At 44.1% G+C, this 17,036-nt stretch overlaps 1 protein-coding gene across 1 annotated transcript in view; it reads right to left on the reverse strand.

Annotated features, from left to right (window-relative positions):
* LOC146189337 (uncharacterized) overlaps positions 1-17,036 on the reverse strand; it is a 54,688-nt gene that overhangs the window by 23,952 nt on the left and 13,700 nt on the right. Inside the window, exon 3 of the mRNA XM_084605241.1 lies at positions 1,798-2,025. Within this exon, the coding sequence (XP_084461367.1) occupies positions 1,798-2,025 (228 nt within the window). The remainder of the gene's footprint in view (positions 1-1,797; positions 2,026-17,036) is intronic.

Genomic DNA, 17,036 nt, shown 5'->3' on the forward strand with positions numbered 1-17,036 from the left:
AGAAAAGCTTGCCATTCTCCTCTTTGAATACAGCTACGCTGAGACATATGTGTGCTTTTATTTCATGAAGCGTCGCTCACGCGCAGGGTGCGGAGAATATAAAAAATGAGGACCTTTAAGCTTCGGAATAAGAGTAAATTCGATAGTGTGTGATCGTTTGCTTCATATATATTTTCAGTCACGAATGACTACGACATAATGACTCAGCACATATAGTACGACGCACTAAGAAACAACGACACAGCACTTTCAACGTTTGGCTATAGCGGACTAAGACACAACTCACAACTTTGTTTTTTCAGCTGAAATTGACGGCGACAGAGTGACACCGCACTGGTTTTTTTAAATCTAACGTATTATATATTTTTTATTGAAATTCGCTTACTTCTTTTTATTTATTTATTGCTCAGCTTTGTTGGTTTAATCAATGAAAATTTGTTCATTATTATTTATTATTTACCTTAACTACAACATCCCACTCTCAAGTAAATATGTGACACATTCGGATGAATCTTTTTTTCCACGTCTGAAATGCTTCTCTACTCCCGAAAAAACCAGAGACGAAACTTGTATACAGTAACGGCTTCTCGTGAATCAGATAGATCCGCTTCTCTTGAAGGCGCAACTTATACTTTGCACATATTAAATCCACACAGGGCTATATTGAAGAACAATTATTCCAATTATTTGGGGGACTAAACTTCTAGTTTAATACTATTACGTGAAAACCTCAATGGGCCTCTTGTGTATTTTCGCCCATGGCGCTGTACTTTGCTGCTTGGTTAACCCCGAATTCCGTAATATGTGCCTCTGTCATCTCCCCCATATTCATAAGCACAATTTCGTAAGCTCCCGTCTACTCTGAAAGGCCGTCGACATAGGTATAAAGCCCCGATTCAATCAAGCCCAAGGACAGTGCTCGCGAGACCGCCGTGTAGCGCACCTGACCTATGGTTCGGAGACACATAGGATTTGAGCGCCATCTGAAACTCCCATTATAATTCCGAAGCCCGAATCAGGGATGTTTCTAATGAGTTATATATGCCTTTTCGAAATTATTGTATGTTATGTATAAGGGCTGGTTATTTTCACAGCCTTTTTCTATCACCTGGTTGATGATATGGATATGATCAATAGTTGAGAAGCCTTTAAACTAGCTTGATCCTTTGCTTGATTGAAGTGTAGGGTTGTTCTGATTCTGTTAGCGATCACCCTAGTAAATGCATTATACGTAACTGATAGTAAGCTGATTGGTCTGTAGTTTTGATGTGCTTAGCATCCCCTCTCTTATAAAAAATTATAATGTTAGCATTCTTCAATGATTCATGTACTTTCGATGTCAGCAGGAATTATGAAATACAGGGGGACATTGCGTAATTTGCTTCTGTGAACGGTTTCGTTTCTGGAGTTTATCATCCGAAAGTGGCTAAGGTTGAAAGACGCCAAAGGGTAATACTGCGGACACTTCGACCATCTAGGGTTCGTTAACGTGCACTGACATCGCACGTCATCCGGACGCCACTCAAACTCGCCTCCATTAAAATGCAGACACCAGCGGTCGCGTTCTAACCCTGCTACTCAGGTACAGTAATCGAGTGTAGTAACTACTGCGCCACCGTGACAAGGCTTGTTTTTTAATAGAGATGCTGAACTGTCAGATACGTTCATTGTTTTTGGTGTGCCTAAAAGTAATTACTGAGGTATATAATGGCACTGCTGCGCAAATCACTGCTTTCCACAGTAACATGAGGCAGAGCTTATATCAAGAATGTTCAGTGTGAGGGCGCAATTTCATACCTGTTGACGAGTAAGATGTTGGTAGGTCGGTGCGGCTAAGTACACCCGTAGGGTCTGTGGCAGATACCACAGATAAGTACGAAGGCTGAGCTTGCGCAAACTGTTTCTGCGTTTCATACACGGACTGCTGGGTCGGGTTAGGAGCAAACTGCATGGCAGCTGGTTGATTGTAATCGGCCGGGAGAGGCTTGAAACCGGTGTTCGCCGTTTGATCCCAGAGGTGGCAACCTGTCGAAAAAGAAAAGAATAATCATGCGCACGCTTCTCTAGAACCATTAGATAGAGCCGCAAGGGGATTTCACAACACTCTCAGAAGGGCAAGGTAGGATATTCCTCCAGCTTACATTCATTAAACATAAACTGTAGGTAAACTAAAGGGTGCCTGCATCGATTTATCGCCCAGTTCTTTTAGGGGCACACACGACATAGTGTATGGCTCCCGCCCGGAGATCCCTTGGCAAAGCTCGATGGCGTATAAAAACTTACTCATACTCAGTTAATCCTATATGTGCATCTAATTTATCACAAATGCTCATTAGCATAGTATCATTAGCTACCACAATCCACGAGACTACCCCAAAAATTTATACAGCGTGGTTTTAAAGGCGAATTAAAATGGGCCTTGGGGGTTTACGAGTTGCCTATCGTAATCAATATCCTGTGGTCCCGGAGAGTTCGAGCATTAATCACATCCTCTCATCTCAAATGAGCAGTCCAATATGGCCGCTGGTGCCACCTCGGCCATGTAGTAGTGTCTCACGGCGTCATAAAACCCACCTACCATTGAGTTTCACACCACGTCATCAGCTGAAAGCATTATGCAAGAATTATGCTCGCGACTTTTCTTTAAACAATTGACAGTGCCGAAGCTGGAGTTTGCAGAGTGCAGTACGTAAACCAAGGAACGAACGAAGTGGTCCATGTCATTTTAATAAAGATGGAGTACGGAACCAGATGCTAAACCTATACAGGGCACTGATTGGCGGCAGTTCCCAAAAGAAGAGTTTTGTGAAAAACTGCTTCTCACATCATAGAGTTACGGGGAGGCCTTCGGTCTGATTCGTATAACTTAGAACAAAATAAGGATGTCACGAAGGTGTACGGCGGTAGCTGTTATCAAGATACCTGTGTCTGTGCACAGAGCCGGAAACGGCCTACTTGCTCCAATGCTCGCGTCAACGTCTGTGCTCCGCCTGCGATGTCTGGAAGGTGAGCGTAATACGAGACAATGCACACATTAGGAGATATGATCTCATGAATGAAGAAATGTTCTTTGTACGGTGATACCAGACTTATATGGAGTTGGATAAGGGGAGTTTAGACACTACTTCTGCCAGATAAATTACAGCGCCCACACTGCCATATGCTCTGTGCGCAACAAGCAAGCGAACATGGTGGTGCTATTTGTGCATTTTAGCGTCCTGCTATGTTATCAAGTGGTCTTAAAGTGTTCCATGAACGACTGCTTTTGAATGAATGCAAGCATCAATGTTAGCTGTAACCTTAGCAACCTCATTAGCGAGCTGGATCAATGGGTGGTCGACTGACTATGCAATTCGCATAACCTTTGATTGTCGATTGATAAAATGTTTTCAGCGCGCATCTTATAGTTGAGCTTTTACCCTCGCTACTAAGCAAATGATGCATCGAGAAAACCTGTGCGTATTAAAAGCTGTCTAGACATCAAGAGATTACATAAGAATTATGTACGGATAGCAAATGAGAAGCGAAAAATTCCAAGCTAAAGATGTCTGCATGGTAGGTAGGAGAGAGTTAGAGAATGGAAGCTGCGGTGAAGCAAAGCTTGCCTCACGGCGTGAATGGTCACATATTTTCGGTTACACTGTGCAAAATTTGGTTGAAAATGCGAATAAAATATTCGAGGTTCTTGCTTGCTGTTTACATAGATTCTAGTGCCGAAAATTCTACTGACCTTGAGTGTAGCTTTGAAGTTCCGAAATCCTCGGCGGCTATATGCTCCTTCGCGGGTATATGTCCAGCAACAAGCGATATGCCTTCTTAAACTACCTCGTCAGCGGGCTTGATGGACTACGTTGGCACGGTTATTTTACGTGATGAGAGCGAAATGCGCACCTTCCTTCGCCGGCTTTTGCTAAAACAGCGCAAATATAAGCAGCCTGCGTGGTATGCATACAAGTTAAAATCGCTCTATAAGCTCCCCTATTGCAAAACCCGGCTGTGCGATGTCAGCGCACGTTAAAGATCCCCAGGTGGTCGAAATTACTCCGTAGCCCTCCACTACGGCTCCTCTTTCTCTTCTTTCCACTTTCACTCCCACCTTCCTTCCTTCCCTTGCGGCGACTACTTCTTCTTACGGCGCGGTTGTGGTGTCCACAGAAAACCAGTGAGACAGTTACCACGCCTTTCCCTTCCTATAAATCAATCAATCACTGTGGTGGTGCAATGATAAGACGACCGACTACTGTAACAGAGTTCTCGAGTTCGATAACGATCGCCGGCGGCTCCGTTCTATTTGAGGGACAACGAAGAGGCATTCTGTGCTGTGCGATGTCAGTGCACGCTATAGATCCCCATATGGTTGAAATTACTCCGCAGCCCTCCAATATGACTCCGCTTTCCCTCTTTACACTTTCACTCCCTTTCTCTACGCAGCGGTATAGATGTCCATTGAACAAGTGTGAAAGCTACAGCTCCTTTCCTTTCATTTGAACCAAATACTATTGCAAAACCAGCCGCTTCACTCATTAGGCCGATCAAGCCGTCAGAATCGAATCCAGTCAGAACAAAGTTCGGCCTGTGTTGATATCACGAAAGATAATTCATTTAGTTTTTCAGAGAAAGCGAAAACACTGTTGAGGAAAGAAAGAAAATTTTGCAACGGAGGCTTCAATGAAAGGAGAAAGCAGATGTGCAGTTTCAATAGGCCCTGCATGTTCAATCACCAAATCCGAGGTCCTGATTCCTCCACCCAAGCCCACGGAAGCAACACCCCCCCCCCCCCCCCCCTATGCTCATCACCACTGATGGTCAGCCAGTATCACAAGATCACCAACTTCGAATACTAGGTATGTTCGTAAAGACGACAGCCTTAACACGGATACACTATCCAGACTGACTAACACAACACATCAGATCACCCGCCTAATTGAACGTACAGACAACAAGCGATGTGCAATGCCCTAGCATGACCTCAGACGCTTAGTACAGGCATTTATTATAAGCCGCATTCTTTACTCGCTTCCGTACTTATATCTAACATAAACAGACAAAGACGAGGTGGATGCTCTCATCAGACAGGCTTATAAGGTAGCCCTCGGCTTACCAAAACGCACCCCAACCTATCGACTCTTAAGCACGGCAGTTCACATCACCCTCAAACACTGGTGGAAGCCAACCACATCGTCCAACTACGACGGTTCTCCACTACCCCAACTAGCCGCCAGATTCTTTCCTATCTCCAACTTAGGCCGTTAGGTGCTCCTCCAGTAGAAACATGCAGTTCCAAAGAGAGTCCGCGATCACCTAACTGTCCACCCACTTCCTAAAAACATGCATCCCCTTCATAACCAGGCCAGACGGAAAGCGAGAGCACGTGCCCTACACGGAGCACATGCGAACGAACTCGACACGGTTTATGTGGACGACGCAGAATATCCACACCGCTCAGTTTATGCGATATGCGCGGTATCCAGCTGTTTCGAACATATCACATAAGCCTCTATCCATTGACCGAACGTCCGTAGAAACGGAAGAATACGCTATAGCCATCGCGGCAGTCTCTTCCACTGCCACTCTTATCCTCAGCGATCCTAAACTGCCATACAAAATTTCGCCCGAGACCAGCTACATGCTCCCTCTCACAAACTCTTAACTACCAATGTTCAAACACCCCGACCCATAGAACTTCTCTGGGTATCAGCCCATTCGGGCAACCCCGGTAACGAAGCGGCCCATTCTGCTGCTCGAGTATACGTCGATCAAGCAACAGGTACCGAGGACCTAGGCAGCGCCAGAGATCGGCTGATCACCTACAACGACATTACACTAAACTACCGGTCTGAAAGACTTCACTAACCGCCTCCACACCCCTCCTCAACTAAACCACAACAAATAACATAGAGACAGCTTCAAACCTGCTCTTTTCCCTCCCGAGCACTGCTGGCACTCTTCTCCCCCTCTACTCATCAATCCTAATGTTCCCTTTGCCAGACCCCTGGAGCTACATTCGACATTATGTTCAGATGCCCATAGTTTCAACCACCGGGGGAATGGGGTCTTACGGACTACGAGGCTTTAGGATCACGGTTTCCAGCTCAGAACCGGCTTCTCAAAGAAGATTGGTCGACTGAGCTGAAGCGGTTGCCATCAGGCACGGCCTGCCGCCCACCACTCATGATTAGGAGGCGGTCCAGTGCTTGTAACAAGTATTTCGCCGCTCCACCAAATAAAGCGTTTTACCACCACTACTAAGAATGGAGGCAACTCGGCTAAGAGCAAGTAGCTGTATTTCTACTGCAATATGAAACCACTTGGAGTATTTGGTTATCAGCGTCGCATCTTCTGCTCGCTCTAGCTTTGTGGAAGACATTCGAAAATCGCAGGAGCGCGGCAGGCCTAGTGCGAAATGCGGATTGCCCTCATTACCTAAAATGGATGCCTGAGAAAACGAGGTGGTAGAAAATAAGAAACCACATGCAGCGGCCCCTTAATGTCCTGATAGCAGCGAACCACACCGGGTTTGAGTAAGTATTGCTGCCTAAATTGTTGTGGCGCCATAAATAAATATGGAGAATAGAACTACGTACAGGAGTTCGTTTTTCAATCAATCCTCACAGCGCGTTTAGATTTTGCGTCGAAATGGGCCCATTGTGAATTAGATGCTGCCTCCTGACACAAGGCTCTACAGATTGAAGATATTACCACTAAACCACACCGACCGAGAAATCGCCACTCGAAGAAAGTATGCAATGTCATATGGACCCTCTATGCTCATGCTTAATGGGGTGACATGTACTTCACTGACTGAGGCTATTAAGGACAACGTGCGGAACCGCCGTGGATGGAATCTATCTCCTAGAATTCATTACTGCGTACAGATAAAGTACTGTACAGAGGTTCGGTGCTTTGCATCCCAAAGGACACAATATCTTCGAGGCCAATGCTGACCCAGATATACCTAGCTTTAGTAGGGTGTTCTGCCCACTGAACCATCATTGTGGGGTGGGTGCGTGATGTGGCAAATATGGCGTATTGGCTTACCGAGTAGTCTCGATGAAGAATTTCTGGACCGGTGCTGATAATCGCTCGAAGCGTCTGGGGGTTCCTTCCTGTTAAGGCGTTAGCCTCGCTGTAGACCTAAGCTCGCGCTGCGTTAGACCCTGGTGTTGCTTCTTCGTTCTTTTTTCTCAAGCTCGTTGCTTCAGCTACTTAATTCCACAAATGCACCATACGCCTTATTTTAAAATGAAGGTTGAGATTAAGGGCTACTATCTGGGATGTCTTTTCCACAATTTATGAACAGGAAATGTACACAAATATAAAAACGATAAAATTAATGTCATGCCTGTTTCACGGCCAGGAAGTCAGTTCTCGGATGAAGTGTTTTACTGTAAGGTGGTTTTGACGTATTCAAGACATCGTTTAGAGTTTATATGTGGCAGTATTATTCATCATGATAGGCAGAAATACTGTGATTTGAAGAGTTAGCCGGTAAAGGCAAAGAGTTGCCAAGATTGCAATAAGAAAGCAATCAGGGGAGTTTTTAAAACCGAATGCTGGGTACTGTTTGTTGTTTAGCGAATGTTTAAGGAGTGCTAAGAAAGGAGATGAAAATACATTTGTGCACTTGTCTAAAAATGGAGTATATGTATGAACCTAAAGTTAAATGTAATTGTTGATTCATATGCCTAAATATGCGATGCAGCGAGACGCCATTTCGTGCAGATGTGTATCGGAACAACAAGCCGACCCCCTTGCGACGTGTCTGGGAATCCAAAAACTGCAGCAGCATTTTTGCATCATCCGAAAATGAGCTCACACAGCGACTATATAAGCTTCTAAGCGAGCACGCACCATTTTCGCCTACTGTAAAGCTTAAGCACGACCAGCAAAGGAAATACTAGCAGTTGTAGGCAGATATTCCACACTGGACGCAAACGCTTGCACTAAGCAACATGCAACAGCGAAACGTCGTCGGTCTGCCTGTACCACATGGGTACAAGCAGACCCCCAGCCTGGCGCTCAGCATCCTCAGGAAGTGAGCTTGGAAGAAGCTCCTCTAACCCCGCTGCGCCCTTCGGGGCACAATCAAACACATCAGCCTGCAAAAGTGGTTCAAGATTCAGTTGAGATTGATGATGAGATGTTGATGAATAACACTAAAGTGGGATAAATTTTCGGGCTTATAAACTGGTACGGCGGGGCCCATCGAAAATTACAGCCTTTACCGATGATGTCCTATCAAGAAACGGGACTAGGGATAAGGCTGGGGAGCTCGCGACTCCATGTGATCCAAGGTGCAAGTCACTCGAGTTGGAGGTGACCACTCCCTGTAGCGGAAAATAAAGTTCGCCCGCCGGTGCAGAACAGGGATGGGTTGTGCTGGCTGAGTGTCTATGTAAGGACGGTGCAGGGGAATCCCCGCTGACTAAAGTGATCAGGGGAAGGGTCAAACCTGTGTAACCAAACCCGCGAGGATGCTTGGGGGCGCTGTTAGAGACCGTCTTCACTCCTCCGGAAAATCAGGGTCGTCCTGGGAAACGCTGATGGCCTGCGGGCGTCTCAGTGAGTTAAGAGAGTGAAGACGAAGCGAAAGCAGAGCTGGGGCAAGCACCTTGTGACAGTCTGTCAGTAGTACCGCTTTGAGACCAGAAGGGTGAGAGATGAAGCCTCCACTCGCACTCCGGTTCGTAGGCGGTAGGTCCTGAAGACGTTTGCAACGGGGCCGGCGTCGAGGCCAAGACGCTTACCAAAACATGGAAGAATCGGGCTCTCGCTTGGAGTGCGGCATGGAGAGAGTTGCCGAAGTCAGGGACGCGAAGGCGTTTGGCAGGGGTGCTCGTCAAAAAAGTGCACCCGAGCACGTGGGTGCGACCTACATTACGACCAAGGCGCTGGAAATAGTAGACAGGTCCGTCACGCGCGGTGGGAGAGCAAACAGGATGCGTCTTGTAGATCAAATATGAGCAGAAATAAACTGGTACAAGAATGATCCCTGGCGCGGGTGTCCGTCATTTATGGGACTTAGCTCTTTTGCAAGGGACTCGGCCTAGACGATTCTATGTAAGCCCGGGGGATACTGTTTGGTGAGCTGTAACTCTTCTTTGACCGAAGCGTGGCTTCGTGTACACCCCGCTCGACACTACTTCATCGAGAGCGTGGTATACCTGAGAGAAATTCTGTGTGCCCAAGATAATTCTCCGGAGTGGCTACCTGTACTGGACCAGCTGGCTTCAGTAAAGCCCTTTTAAATCTAGCGCTTTAGGCAGAACGCGCCTAGTGTTTTAGCATTCCTTTTGTTTTGCTTTGTTGTTGTGTATTCAGAGTGTATGCTGTGTGCTTAAAAAAATGGTAATAAAGAAAAAAAAGCGTGGCTTCTTGGTAGAGCATCCGCCTCCTATTCGGGAGGTACGAAGTTCGATCCCTGGTGCCGCCGAGTACTCACCGGTTTTTCAGTGGCTACAAGTTTTGCCCCAGCCTGGTTCTCGGCTCATAGGGATGCAATGCTGGGGAAAGAGGTCATAGGTCACAAATAGTGGCGCCGATCGGACAGTGATCCGTTCCGCCATCGGACAATAAGTCCGCTTTGGGCGGCGAAAGCGCAATGTGTGGCGTTGATTTGCGAATGCGCTTCTGCACATGCATGGTAGCTAGTTAGGAGAACTGCGCTACGGCGCAGTCTAGGGGTTTCGCGTTGCACGAGAGCATTGCGAACTGTTTGACTGGGAGTCATAGGTTGCTCACATGACGTACAAACAGGAAAAGAAATTGCACGGGCCTGCTATGACTGTATATGAGCCACCTCCGCTGCCTTGTGCGCCAGAAGAGAAAATAGAGAAGAAAGAAAGAATAAAAAGAGGGAGAGAAAGACGCACATCGCGACAGCCGTCGTTCACCAGCGAGAGCCGTCAATAAACAAAAGTGAATGATTATTTCATACGTTACAGCTTTTCCTTGAGTGAAAAGCGTAAACTTGATTCATTTCTGCGTACAAATATTATATTTTTGTTCTATGTCTGTGGTCTTACCTCATTTTTATTGCTTTAATTTATTTGTCGCATCAACGTACGAAGCTGCACTTTGCATGATTCTTGTGATGTTCTTTAATGGGGTTCTTTAACATGCGATGTTAGTGCACGTTAAAGAACCCCAGGTGGTCGAAATTTCCGGAGTCCTCCACTACGGCGTCTCTCATAGCCTAGGTCGCTTTGGGACGTTAAACCCCACAGACCAAACAAAACCAAACCTCTTCGTTTCGCCTCCATAGAAACGCAGCTACCGCCATCAGGATCGAACGCGGCAACTCCGGCAAAGTAGCCGGGCTTCTTACTATTGCATCCCCGTTGTTGTTTTGGCTGTAGGAAGAAGGAAAAGAAAATGTTGTTACAGGCCTGCTACTGGCTCTGTAGCTGAGCCACCTCCACTGCCTCGTGCGGACAGATGAGAAAATAGAGAAGAAAGGAAAACGAAGAGGGAGAGAAAGACGCGCCGCAACAACAGCCATCGTCCACCACCGAAGCAGTGGCGGGTGCAATGACGGCCTACAACAGATAAAATTCGGTGGCTGGTTAGCCCCCCCCCCGCGAGCGGCGTTGACCTACCGTTCCAGCCCCGTAGGGCCTGGAACTGCCACCCTTTACACCTCCCTCTGCACCACCGCGGCGGCGGGGCCGATATGGTCAAAATTACTCCGTAGTCCTCAACTATGGCTTCACTTGCACTCCTCCCTTCCTTTACGGCGCGGGTCAGGTATCCACTCACCGGAAGTGGTGCAGTGGTAATCCGCCCGACTACTGTGCCAGAGTACCCGGGTTCGAACCCGACCTCGGCGTCTGCGTTTCGATGGAGGCAAAACGAAGAGGCGTCCGTGTGCTGTGCGATGTCAGCGCACATTAAAGAGCCCCCCCCCCCAGGTGGTCGAAATTACTCCGTAGCCCTTCACTACCGACTCCTCTTTCTCTCTTTCCACTTTCGCCCCATCTTTCTCCCTGCCCTTACGGCGCCGGTGAGGTGTCCACAGAAAACAAGTGGGATAGTTAGCACGCCTTTCCCTTCCTATAAATCAATCAGTTATTAAATAAATAAATCAGTAAGGTGCCCACCGAAACAAGGGTGATAGATGCTGCGTCTTTCAGTTCCTTTGTACCATATATTATTATGATTATTTATTGAAGGTCTGTTGTTACTTCGAATAGTTGTGTGTGACACAATAGATGCTTACCAACACTATGTTGGTTGATATATGAAGCAGGTTGTTAAGATTAAGATAAGCCATTATTTGAGTGTAGATAACGTGTTCCAATATCGTAGAACATGTTGAGGTCAGTGATATAGGCCTATTTGTTGTTAGGCCGGATCTGTCCCCACATTGGATTTCGTAGGCAGATTTCGAATCTTCCGGCAAATATGCGGTATCGCGTGATTGTTGGAACATGAGAGAAAGAAGGGAAGTTGAGTGCTGGGCGGCTATCATTAAATGCTTTGCGTTGACAGAGTCGGTTCCTGGGCTGGTGCTGGCACACAGGCGTTAATTGCGTGCAACACACCTTGTAGAAGCACTTGATTACAAACTGGTAAATGACCGTAAGGACTCCTGTAAAGTGTTTGTTTAATTGTTCTGCACATTGGTTTGTAATCAGAGCACCGCCATATTCATCCAAGAGGAAAGAGACCGGGCCTACGCCTTTCGCATTTACCGCCTGCCAAAACTTCTGTGGATCGGTTTTAATCAGGTTTGAAAGTGTGCTGTTGAAATATTTGAATTTCGATTCACAAATTCCTTTTACTGCGATTTTGGAAGTTGTTTTGCCGTTCTCGCAGACGGAGGCTGAGTTTGTTCGATCTGCTTTTCTAAATGCCCGTTTATTTTGGTTTATTACACTATTTACACCATTGGTAAACCAAGGATCGTTTGTACGTGTAGTTATCATTCGTTCGGGCACACAAGATTCTTCTATTTCTATAGCTTGTCACGAAATAACGGCCAGTTTTCATCAGTTGTGCGATTCTATAATTCGGCCTGAAAATCATTAGCATAGATTTCCAACACGCGGTTAATTTTTTGCATGTCTGCACGTGCATAGTTTCGAATACGTTTTTAAATCTTAGTTCTATCTGCATGCAGAAGTGAAAGAGAGCAGGGAACAGCTGTGTGGTCACCGATAGGACATCTACATCAGAGTGTTTTGGATGGTTTGTTAAGATGAGTTCTAGGACACAATTACCACGAGTTGGTTCATGAACAGTTTGTGTGTGTTGGTGATAATAAAAAAAAGCGAAAGAATTTAATCTTCTTTCGGTTACATTCCAATTCTAAGATTAGCGCCGCCCAATTTTTACCGGGAATGTTAAAATCGCCTGCTAACAGTAAAATAGAGTTCGGGTGTTTTACAAGGACACGCTCAATTGCATCATTTTAATGTTCAATAAAATCCTGTTGGCTATTTGGCACTCTATACAGGCGCCGAAAATGAAATGCGTGTTACCAAGCTGAGCTGAAACCCAGATCATTTCTAAAGAAGAGTCGGTAGGAATGAGCGACGAGCTGAAATCTTGTTTAATTGTGATTAATACCCTTCCTCCTCGTCGACAACCTGAAACGCGATGTCAATTATTTGATATGTCTTCGGTTAGCCAAGTTTCCGTGCCTACGATAAAGGTAGTTGAGCAAAAAAGCTTGATAGCTTTTACAGCGGGAGATTATATATGCTTCAAAATTTAGCCAAGAGCAACGGACTCACTTCATTTTATTTTGTTTATTGCTTGCTTTACACCGCCAATCCTGAGCCTGCCTGGTACGAACTTAGTAATGCTGTCTGTTGCTGAATAATAACAATTATTGCTGTTTTTCATGTGAAAGTTATCAAATATCATTTTGTGCTTCAGCGCTCATTTTGTCCGATATTTTCAATGGCGAAGTCACACTGCTTTTTCCGTGCATGAACAACTCTTGGAGAGAAATCTTCGTGTAGTCAAACCTCTAGAGACTCGAAGGTTTTACGGTTTGTGTGCATTCTCCAAAGCTTCGAGTTTTCATTTATGTTCAGAATTTTCCCTATAATCGGTTTAGGATGTTCAGTGCGAAATTGTTCGAGGCGATGCTGAATAAATATTTATGGTTTTCTTTTTCTCCGTCTTTTCTTTCTCGCTTCAGCAAGGCGTTGGATAGTCGAGCTGTTCCTTCGCATTCTGTTTTTCATGGCCTCAACAACACCTTACAGTTCGCCATTTGATATCGATTTTCTGCATATCAAGCATACTATAGATGCTTTTCTCGATTGAAGCTACACGGTCCTGAATGGTGTTTATTTCGTTCTTGATATCGCTAAGGAATTGTGATTGTTCATCTTGACACTCTTTTAGCAATGTGAACACTTCATCAATCTTTTGTCCGGCGTTTGCCTCCACATCGCCCGCACAAAGCAAAAGAAGAGGTTTGAACGTGGCAATAATAGATGAAATGGGGTTCGGGCAAAGTTCACGGATTGCACCCACTCCTGCGCTAAAATGACACTGGTAATCATGCTGACGCCGCAAAATTCGATAAGGACCAAAACGAGCCGATGCGAGCGCGATACGAGCACAAGTCCACAACAATTGAAACAAAGTAGTTGGGATCAGCAGTCGCAGGACTATACTATTATAAACTATGCAGAAAAAGGCCTGCCTAGAAAAACAAAGAGCACAAGTCACTCATATGCTCTCTTGGCCGCAAATCTCAAAGGTACGAGACCGGCGTTTGGTTTCATACTGTGGTGGAGCTGCCCTCTCCTATGACATCACACGGCGACTCACCTTCCTCGGAGGCACGCAGAGATGGTGCCAGATAAGACTACAACCGTGCAAATTATAAGTTATTGACCGGGTACAGGGATCTAGCAAAGCAAAGAGCACAAGTTCCTCATTTTGCCGTGGCTAAATTGTTATTGGTCGCTGACATAACGTCCGGTGATTGATTTGGCCTCTGCAAGTTTTTTTTTTTTTTTCGTTCGTGCACTTGCAATTTAATAGCAATAGGTCTCCATGGCGTCTGTGAAGATCGGTTGTACTACAAAGAGGATTTCAAGTACGTATTAGGGCTAAACGACCGGGCGCGTAATTGCCTGAAGTCACCCAATAAGTTTCATTATGTTTTATCAAAATGGCAATAGCATGTTGCTAAATCGAAGCCCATCAACTTGTAAACGCGAGGTTTGTTTTTAAATTTTCGCAAATAGGCAGTGCGCTTCGGCATGTCGAGTGCCAAAAGAATACATTAAAATCCTCGTTAGGTCTACATTTCCAAATGCATGAGTATGTAAAGCGTCGTTTCACGCGTTGATGTCACCAAAATTAAGTCGACATGTTGAACATTCTCAACAATGCAATTGGCATCGGTACGTCACGCGTAAAGAAGCGGGGAGCACCGTTTCTTAAAGAAAAAATAAAAACACATCAAAGCGGTGTGAATTTGAAACATTTTATTCTTAATAAGAGAGTACGGAGCTTCGCAGCTGTCACTCCGGGGTTATTATTTCTGAACGCGTCACATACGGCTTGTTGTACAGAAATAATAGCGGTTTTTCGAAGTATTTCTTGACACTTTTATTCTGAAAAACTACGTCAGCATCTGCTTCGTTTGTGAAAACAAAACAAACAGCACTGCGCTATCGCAAACGAAAATATCTGACAATTTCATCTTATCAGAAATATTCTGATGCCAGCATATACGTATTTTAATGTAGATAGGCTAACACCACAAAATGCAAAATCAGTACGCATTAACACGGCGCAAAGAAAACGAATGAAAGTAAGAATAATATGGAAATGAATTTTTGGAATGATTCAGAAGCATTTGCATTCGCGGTTTCTCGAGATTAGGTTTATTGTGAATTCGAAATACCAATTTCCCCTGTTATTATCAGAATCTTTTTAAAAGAAGTAATTATAAAAATTATAAGAGAAGAGGCCTTCTCTAAATGGCTCACCGACAACGACAATAGTGGGAGCCTGCTCCGGTTCCTTACCGAAAATAATTTACACGAGTTTCTATAATATGCCTTATGGCAAGCTTGCGTTAAGAAAAAATATAAGAATCTTTCCCGCAACACTTGCATTAAAACAATTTTTTTTTGTTCGAGTGCTAAAATGCAAGGCCAATTAAGGCGTATGCGCGAATTGATGTTGGACTTTTTGTAAACATCGTCGTGATGTACTTATGCTTGAAAGATGAGAAGACTGCCCGAATATACACATCTATAACGATGTGAGCAGCGGCATGAAATGCAGTTATTTTGTCATACGTATATGTAGAACATCCAGTCGTTCTAACGAACATTGTTATGAATCCCGACGTTTTTCATTCCTAGGAAAAAAGGCAGCCCAGAAAACCTAACGGTAGGCATGCGATAACTTTTTCACAAGTTCTCCGAACCTATCGCCGTATTTCTTTCAAAAGTCTAACATATAAGTATTTTTCATTCAGCGGTGGCATGGGGAAAAATTCACCTGCTGTTTAAGTATTTGTTTATGTCTACATTCAAAATACAACTGAGGCCCCCAGAGGGGGTTGCTTGCTTAGGGGGCGATATATATACATACTTTTGCTTCGTGTTTAATTATCTTTCCCCTAAACAGTCTACATTACTAATTTCTGTGATTATCCAAGTAATAACTAAAAAAAAGAGACAAAATACAATCCCCAATGCTTTCCTTGGCCTCGCCGACTGTTGGCTTCTTTCCTTCATATATATATATATATGAACATATATGAACATATTATACAATATAATATAATATATATATATATATATATAATTTTATCCATAATGTCCGTAAGATATTGTATCGTGTATTAGGCTGGAGAAGTAATTTGCTAGTTACAATCAGCACTGTGAAATGAGCAGTAAAGACTTTTAGTACTCAAGCATCGCATTATTTTTCACCAGGTCAGTAATCAGCAGTCAATTTAGAATTGAGCTTTCTATAATGTCTCCCAAATGTCTGATCCCTTTCTTTTCCTGGTTGATGTTTAACACCAAAACCGCTATTTCGGTGCTGCTCCTCCGGGTACTTATAAAATTTTCTTAACAGGCCATTGCCAGTCCACATTACAAATTAGAATGGCCTTCTTCGGTGCCATATAAAGCTTACCTACCTAAAGCTACCTTACTAATATTACATTTAAAATAATATATATTATTATAATATTATATTATATTAATATATACAAAGAACAAATGCTGGAAGAAAAAGTATCCATGCTAGGCATAAGATGATTTTTGCGATATAAGGTTTTGCAAAAAAATTGAATTCAGCATTTCCCCCTAGGTCCTCCTTCCTTGAGTCAATGATGCTTTGAAATAACATGATTCATGTTCACGACCCCCTTTCAGGGTAAACCTGATTTCGCACATAAGAAATTGTTATTTATTTCAAATATCAGTTAGATACGTCTTTTGTTTCATGGTACATATCACTGAAGTGCAGGATACAAAAGGCTTCTGGCTGATATAATTGTGACATCTGCCTAATAAGAATAAAAGACAGCTGATGGCTTATTTTTATGAGGTAACCTTTCTTCTTGTTCACTAAGTTAAAGGAACAATACATTTAAAACATCCTTATTGAAGATAGGTTTTAATTACACACGAATAAGTCGAATCAAAATAACATATTTGTTTAGCATATCTATTTCAATAAGCAAAGGGTTGTCACTTGGGCATTAATAATTTTAAGAGTATCTGTCCGTCATACTAAAAATGAATTGTTTGGCCGTCTTATGTTTTGCGTCTACAATGTGGGACCCGTTAAATACCGCTAATCTATACAGGTTTCAGAATTGATCCGCTGGTTGCAATTAGAGCCTTTAGCAACGGAGATGTACGGCATTATATGGTTTACCCCTCTTTGGCATATATTTCGAGGAAGGTGAGCACGCAGATACCTCAGAGACTTCCATTTTAAAGCAATTGGATAGTGCAGTTGTCATAATGCTATAAAGTTATGTAAGATGCATCTGTTCACAGCTACAGTTGAAACTATTTATGCAAAGGCGTGGA

Source organism: Amblyomma maculatum, chromosome 5 (assembly GCF_055883805.1).
Source record: "Amblyomma maculatum isolate TAMU_Amacu chromosome 5, ASM5588380v1, whole genome shotgun sequence".
NCBI classification, from domain to species: domain Eukaryota; kingdom Metazoa; phylum Arthropoda; class Arachnida; order Ixodida; family Ixodidae; genus Amblyomma; species Amblyomma maculatum.